The sequence below is a fragment of the Mandrillus leucophaeus genome, unplaced genomic scaffold, assembly GCF_000951045.1.
Source record: "Mandrillus leucophaeus isolate KB7577 unplaced genomic scaffold, Mleu.le_1.0 Scaffold534, whole genome shotgun sequence".
In the NCBI taxonomy this organism is placed as follows: domain Eukaryota; kingdom Metazoa; phylum Chordata; class Mammalia; order Primates; family Cercopithecidae; genus Mandrillus; species Mandrillus leucophaeus.
In genome coordinates, this window is record NW_012105742.1 from 754,314 (window position 1) to 761,785 (window position 7,472).

Sequence of the window (7,472 nt, forward strand, 5' to 3'; positions counted from 1 at the left end):
TTTTTTTTTTTTTTTTTTGAGATAGGGTCTCACTCTGTCACTCAGGCTGGAGTGCAGTGGCGCCATCACAGCTCACTGCAACCTCTACTACCTCCAGGGGTCAAGTGATGCTCCCACCTCAGCCTCCCAAGTAGCTGGGACTATAGGCGTGTGCCACCACGCCTGGCTAATTTTTTTTTTTTTAAGAGATGGGATCTCCCTATGTTGCTTAGGCTGGCCTCAAACTTCTGGGCTCAAGTGATCCTCCTGCCTTGGCCTCCACTCACCTGGAGTGGATGTGGTGCAGCTCCTCGGCCAGGCTGCAGACCCCATTTAACAGCTGTCCCAGTTGCAGGGAGGCTAGGTGGAGCACCAGGCACCGAAGAATGTGCTCTGGTGGCTCTTCTAGCCACCAGTGCTGGGATTACTGGCATGAAATCAAGGCCAGAACAAGTTGGGCTTTGGAGCAAGCCACCAGGCTTCAAGTCCCCACTCTCAATTACTTGGGTTGTTATTTCACCTCCCTAAGCCTTGGATTATCCATCTATAAAATGGGGCTAGAATTATACCTACCTGACAGGGTGGCTGGTGAAATGATATACAAGTGAAGTGATATATGCAACACTTGGCATAATGTCTGGAACAAGGTAAACACATTATTATTATTATTATTACTATTATTATTATTAATTATTATTATTAGGTTGATGCATGGGATTTTATAACCTACACTCAAACAATGTAGGTTAGATCATTTTTCTTTTCTTTTCTTTTGAGATAGTTTCACTCTTGTTGCCTAAGCTGGAGTGCAATGGCCTAATCTCCGCTCACTGCAACTTCTGCCTCTCAGGTTCCAGCGATTCTCCTGCCTCAGCCTCCCAAGTAGCTGAGATTACAAGCGCCCACCACCACGCCCAGCTAATTTTTGCTTTTAGTAGAGATGGGGTTTCACCATGTTGGTCAGGCTAGTCTCGAACTCCTGACCTCAAGTGATCCACACATCTCAGCCTCCCAAAGAGCTGGGATTACAGGCGTGAGTCACTGTGCCAGGCCCGCAATTACTTTTGCACTTACCTAATATCATCCCCACAACCAGAACCAGCAGGCTCTCTTGGAGAAGTCACAGGCGTGGCCGTTTCCTGCAAAGAGCCAAACCCCCATTCCTCTGTGCCCCTCCTCTCCCACCAAGCGCTTTATAAAAAAAGCTCTTGTTACCGGAAATAACTGCTCATTTTCCACTCCTCCCTCCTAGGTCACACTTTTGAGAAAAAGAATCTGCATTCTGGGAACCAGAAGAAAAATATGAGACGGGAAGCATCGTGTGATGTGTGTGCTGCCTTTGGCTGAGCGTGTGGAGTCCTGCTCAGTGTTGGGCACAGTGTGTTTGATCGTGGTGGCTTGAGGGGAACCTGGTGTTCAGAGCTGTGACTGTGGTGAGTGTTTCTAAACATGCTTGGTTTGGGGGTAGCAAAGGGCAATGGAATGGAGTCTTTCTCAAACCTCACCCCTGACCCCAGGACTCAGGTCCAGCTCATCAGGGCTTTGAGGGAAGGGTCCTACCTCTCCCCAGGAAGAGGAAATACCCTCCTTCCCAGCACCACTAAAGCTGTGGTTTGGAGAGACGCCAGGGCTAGAGTGTTGTGGAGAAATCAATCGTTGTTAACATCTCATTTTCAGGCTGCACTCAGAGAAGCTGCCCTTGACTGCTGGTAGCGCCGGGCCTTCTCTCCTCGTCATCATCCAGAGCAGCCTGTGTCTGGGAGGCAGACGGTAGGCTCAAGATCAGCCTGGCAGAATGCCAAGCCTAGGGCCCCTGGCACCCAGAGGCGAGGGGGTGCCTGCTGGTTGCCCTATCCCCACTCCCTGAGCTCTGTTTTCCACTTTATTGACTAAGGTCCTCCCTGGGGTGAGTTCCGGGGACAGGGGAACCCAGGTCCCCAAGGGTTCTTGGTTGGGTAGGGCTGCACAGGACAGCTTCAAGTCTGGGTCTGGGGTAGTTGCTGCCTTCTTTCTTCACCACACCTGTGGTCTCCCTGGGGCTTGGTGGGGCATGTGTGTGTAGGACCTGCTCTGTTTTCAGCAAACCTCGCAGAGACAGGAGCTTTGGGGTGACTAAGTCCCAGCCTGTCTCCTAGAGGTGTCTCTAAGAGCAGCCTTTGGGAGTGGCTGGGCACCAGGGAAAGGGGAACTGGGAGGAAATGCCCAGCCAGAGCCTCAGTCCCAGAAGGGCAGGAGGGCAAGGGGAGAATGATCATGCATTTCTTTGTGCCCACAGATGACCCGCTCCAGTCTGCATCCATCCATCCCGTGTCCCAGGGGTCACGGGGCCCAGAAGGCAGCCTTGGTTCTGCTGACTGCCTGCCTGGGGACCCTTTGGGGGCTAGGAGAGTCACCAGAGCACATTCTCCGGTGCCTGGTGTTCCACCTAGCCTCCCTGCAGCTGGGACAGCTGTTAAATGGGGTCTGCAGCCTGGCCGAGGAGCTGCGCCACATCCACTCCAGGTGACTCACTGCAGTACCCATGGTGACAGGGTTTCCAACATGTGTCACTCCCTTGATGCCTAGCCCTGCCCCTCCTTGAACCTCTCTGGCTGAGCTGGGCTGGGGGCTGGGGCCTGGCTGTCACCCACAGGTACCGGGACAGCTACTGGAGGACTGTGCGGGCCTGCCTGGGCTGCCCGTTCCACCATGGGACCCTGTTGCTGCTGTCCGGCTATTTCTACTATTCCCTTCCAAATGCGGTCGGCCTGCCCTTCACTTGGATGCTTGCCCTCCTGGGCCTTTCGCAGGCACTGAACATCCTCTTCGGCCTCAAGGTATGACACAGGGGGAGGTAGAAGCTCTGGCCAAGTGGAGGCTGTGGCTGGTGTGACCTGCCCTGAGTTGAATACTGGAAGTGGAACTGGTTTAAAGGTTGGAGTCCATGGAGTAGAACGTATAATGTCCTGGAACAGTGGGTTTGACAATGGCAAAGGAGGGATCAAGTCAGGAGCAGGTTGGGAAGCCTTGGAGGAGGAGGAGGAGGAGTTCTCTGGGTGTCCTTGATGGAGGCCCCCCATCCCCATCCCGCTGTCCACAGGGCCTGACCCCAGCTGAGATCTCTGCAGTCTGTGAAAAAGGGAATTTCAACGTGGCCCATGGGCTGGCATGGTCATATTACATTGGATATCTGCGGCTGATCCTGCCAGGTGGGCCATCCTCTCTGCCCCCATTTCTAGATCTAACAAAATAGACACTAAGACACACAGCCTCTTGTGTTTCTTAACACACAGAACTCACTATACTTTTCAAAGCGTTTTCATGTCTACGAAATCCTTTAATCCCAAGGCATGAAGGATGTCACTATGATGCCTGGTTTGCAGAAAGGAATATGGGGCTTAGAGCCATTAAGTGACTTACCCAAGGTCATTCGTGAATTCTTTTTTTTTTGAGAAGGAATCTCGCTCTGTCACCCAGCCTAGAGTGCAGTGTCACCATCTCGGCTCACTGCAACCTCCTTCTCCCAGGTTCAAGTGATTCTCCTGGCTCAGGCTCCCGAGTAGCTGGGATTACAGGCACCTGCCACCAAGCCTGGCTAATTTTTGTATTTTTAGTAGATAGTAGAGACAGGGTTTCACCATATTGGCCAGGCTGGTCTCGAACTCCTGACCTCAAGTGATCTGCCTGCCTCAGCCTCCCAAAGTGTAGGATTACAGGCATGAGCCACCATGCCCAGCCATAAATTATTTCAATAAATATTTACTGCATGTTGTGTGCTCTCATGTACATTTTCTTTTATTTTTTTTTTTGAGACGGAGTCTCGCTCTGTCGCCTAGGCTGGAGTGCAGTGGCTGGATCTCAGTTCACTGCAAGCTCCGCCTCCCGAGTTTACACCATTCTCCTGCCTCAGCCTCCCGAGTAGCTGGGACTACAGGCGCCCACCACCTCGCCCAGCTACTTTTTTTTGTATTTTTTAGTAGAGACAGGGTTTCACTGTGTTAGCCAGGATGGTCTCGATCTCCTGACCTCATGATCCGCCCGTCTTGGCCTCCCAAAGTGCTGGGATCACAGGCTTGAGCCACCGCGCCTGGCCTCATGTGCATTTTCTAATTCACACCCTGTGAGGAAGAAATAATCATTCCTGTTTTGTTTATTTATTTTTTAAAATAAGAGGGTTTTGCTGTGTTACCCAGCCTGGTCTCAACTCCTGGGCTCAAGCAATCCTCTTGCCTTGGCCTGCCAAAGTGCGGAGATAACAAGCAGGAGTCACCATGCCCATCACTATTTTAGATTTTTTTTTTTTTTTTGAGACGAAGTCTCACTCTGTTGCCCAGGCTGAAGTGCAGTGGCACAATCTCGACTCACTGCAACCTGTGCCTCCTGGGTTCAAGTCTTTCTCCTGCCTCAGCCTCCAATGTAGCTGGAATTACAGGTGCCCGCCACCACGCCTGGCTAATTTTTTTGTATTTTTAGTAGAGACGGGGTTTCACCATGTTGCCCAGGCTGGTCTTGAATTCCTGACCTCAAGTAAACCACCCACGTTGGCTTCCCAAAGTGCTGAGATTACAGACATGAGCCACCGCACCGGCCTTAGATTTTTTTTTTTTTTTTTTGATGGAGTTTCACTCTTTCGCCCAGACGGGAGTGAAGTGGCACAATCTGGGCTCACTGCAACTTCTGCTTCCCAGGTTCCAGTGATTCTCCTGCCTCAGCCTCCCAAGTAGCTGGGATTTTAGGGGCCCACCACCATGCCCACCTAATTTTTGTATTTTCAGTACAGACGGGTTTCACCATGTTGGGTAGGCTAGTCTCAAACTCCTGACCTCAGGTGATCCACCCGCCTTGGCCTCCCAAAGTGCTAGAATTATAGGCGTGAGCCGCTGTGCCCAGTGTTTTTTTTTTTTTTTTTTTAAGTGCAGTTCTGAGAGATCAAGTGATTTATCCGACATCACATAGCTTAGAGAGAGGAGGAGAAAGGATTTGAACCCAGGTTTGTCCAGAGCCTGGACCCTAGACCACTTCACTGTGGAGCCTCTTTTTTTTTTTTTTTTTTTTTTTTTTGAGATGAAGTCTCTTTCTGTTGCCCAGACTGGAGTACAGTGGTGACAAGATCTTGGCTCACTGCAACCTCTGCCTCCCAGTTTCAAGTGATTCTCCTGCCTCAGCCTCCTGAATAGCTAAGATCACAGGCACGTGCCACCGTGCCTGGCTAATTTTTGTATTTTTAGTAGAGACATAGTTTCACCATGTTGCCCAGGCTGGTGTCGAACTCCTGACCTCAAATGATCCACCTGCCTCAGCCTCCCAAAGTGCTGGGATTACAGGTGTGAGCCACTGTGCCTGGCCTAAGCCTGTGTGTTTTATTCCTCTGACTTGCAGGCTAAAGCTGCAGCTCTTCCATATCTCATTGCTATCTCCTAGGGCTTCTGCTAGGAGACTGATCTGGGTACAGGAGAATGCTGGAAATGTCACTTCCCAGGGCTGTGCCTGCCTCTCAGCCCTGAAAGCCATGGTGGAAAGGGGCGGGGCTGACATAGACATCTGAGGAAAGAAGTGAGGGAGGGCAAAGGGCAGTGCAGTAAGAGAAGGGGTGGGGAGGGCTTTTGGAGGCGCTGCCCCTCCTGGCCTCCTGTATAATGAGAGTGCACTGGACTCTCCATTCTCTGGCACCTACATACTGCAGGGGCCAATGACCTGGGTCTCACTCCTGAATTAGGTGGGAGATAGGGTTAGCAGGAATGACTTCTTGGGCTTCCCTGCCTCAGGACTCCAGGCCCGGATTCAAACTTACAATCAGCATTACAACAACCTGCTACGGGGTGCAGTGAGCCAGCGGCTGTATATCCTCCTCCCGTTGGACTGTGGGGTGCCTGATAACCTGAGTATGGCTGATCCCAACATTCGCTTCCTGGATAAACTGCCCCAGCAGACCGCTGACCGTGCTGGCGTCAAAGATAGGGTTTACAGCAACAGCATCTATGAGCTTCTGGAGAACGGGCAGCGGGTGAGTGTGCAGGGGAGTGGGGGTCTCTGGGCAGAGGTCAGGACCCCAGAACCCTGGGCCCTAGCCAAGCGCTGATGAAAATTCACTGCCCTTCTCTGAGCTGTAGTGTCCCTAGCTGGTCCCAGGTCTGGGTAGGATTCAGCACTGAATGATAATGATAAGTAACATTTATTGAGCACTTACTACATGCTGGATGCTATTCTTGGTGTGTCATCTGATCACCTCACTGAAATCTCACCACCACCCTATGGGGTAGGGACTGTTAGCATCCCCACTTTACAGAGGAGGACACTGAGGCTCAGAGACACCATTGGAAAGTAGACGATTTCAACTTGACTGTACCATGCTCTTGATCATAAAGCTGCCCCATACGAAGCCTGTGAGAACATCTGAAGGATTTCATGTGGGTGCAGGGGAACCCAGATCAGAGTTGAACCCCAGAGCCCAGCCCCAGACCTGATTCCTAGCTGGAGCAGTTGACAGCCTTGCTCTGCAGGTCTTGCCCTAGGATCTTAGGAGAAGGATCTGTGAAGGGTAAATTTAGCCAAGCCCTGTCCCTGATTTCAGAGTTGGGTATCACAGGCAAAGGCAGGCCAGACAGCATAGACCCCATTAGGGTGGCCACCTCCCAGGACTCTATCGTTACAGGCTGAGGGAGTGGGGCCTCAGCCTGTGGTACTGGGGGCCACAGCCTAGACTGGATCCTCCATTCTCCATCCGCCTGGTCCCTGGCTTAGTCTGGTCTTCCTCTTACCTCCTCCAGGCAGGCACCTGTGTCCTGGAGTACGCCACCCCCTTGCAGACTTTGTTTGCCATGTCACAATATGGTCAAGCTGGATTTAGCCGGGAGGATCGGCTTGAGCAGGCCAAACTCTTCTGCCGGACACTGGAGGACATCCTGGCAGATAACCCTGAGTCTCAGAACAACTGCCGCCTCATTGTCTACCCGGGTGAGGAGTTGATAGGGTGAGAGGTTGATAGGCTGGAGGGCAAGAGGAGTCAGGGGTCCCAGGGTCTCCCAAAGAGTCAGAAGGGGCTACAGCAGCACCATGCCCTGGGCCTGCCCTTCCTTCCCTGGGAGAAGCCCCCCTCTTCCCAGCACACCAGATTGCTTTTTTAGGTCTTTGACTGTAGTCCCTCAGTGGAGCCTGAAGAGATGGGTTCTAGGGGCCCCTCACTTCATCTAGGATTCCAGAGGAAACAGAAGAGTCCCAGGCCAGTATGTACTGGGCACAGGAGATTGGGGCTGCAGCCTTGGCTCCACTACTCCCTCACTGTATGACCTCGGGCATGTTTCTGCTCCTCTCTGAACATCAGCTTCAGCTTCAGAAGTGAGAGGGTGGGGCTGGGCGCGGTGGCTCACGCCTGTAATCCCAGCACTTTGGGAGGCCGAGGCGGGCGGATCACGAGATCAGGAGATCGAGACCATCCTGGCTAACCCGGTGAAACCCCGTCTCTACCAAAAACACAAAAAATTAGCCGGGTGTTGTGGCGGGTGCCTGTAGTCCCA

At 52.3% G+C, this 7,472-nt stretch overlaps 1 protein-coding gene and 1 pseudogene across 1 annotated transcript in view; one reads left to right on the forward strand and one right to left on the reverse strand.

Annotated features, from left to right (window-relative positions):
- Positions 1-1,063, reverse strand: part of LOC105551846 — a 10,611-nt pseudogene extending 9,548 nt beyond the window's left edge.
- Positions 1,064-1,173: 110 nt separating this feature from the next.
- The window catches only part of TMEM173 (transmembrane protein 173), a 7,874-nt gene continuing 1,575 nt past the window's right edge, over positions 1,174-7,472 (forward strand). Inside the window, exons 1-7 of the mRNA XM_011997224.1 lie at positions 1,174-1,412; positions 1,657-1,749; positions 2,255-2,481; positions 2,612-2,795; positions 3,059-3,167; positions 5,724-5,962; positions 6,726-6,912. Coding sequence (XP_011852614.1) covers positions 2,255-2,481; positions 2,612-2,795; positions 3,059-3,167; positions 5,724-5,962; positions 6,726-6,912 — 946 coding nt within the window. The 5' untranslated portion in view covers positions 1,174-1,412; positions 1,657-1,749. The remainder of the gene's footprint in view (positions 1,413-1,656; positions 1,750-2,254; positions 2,482-2,611; positions 2,796-3,058; positions 3,168-5,723; positions 5,963-6,725; positions 6,913-7,472) is intronic.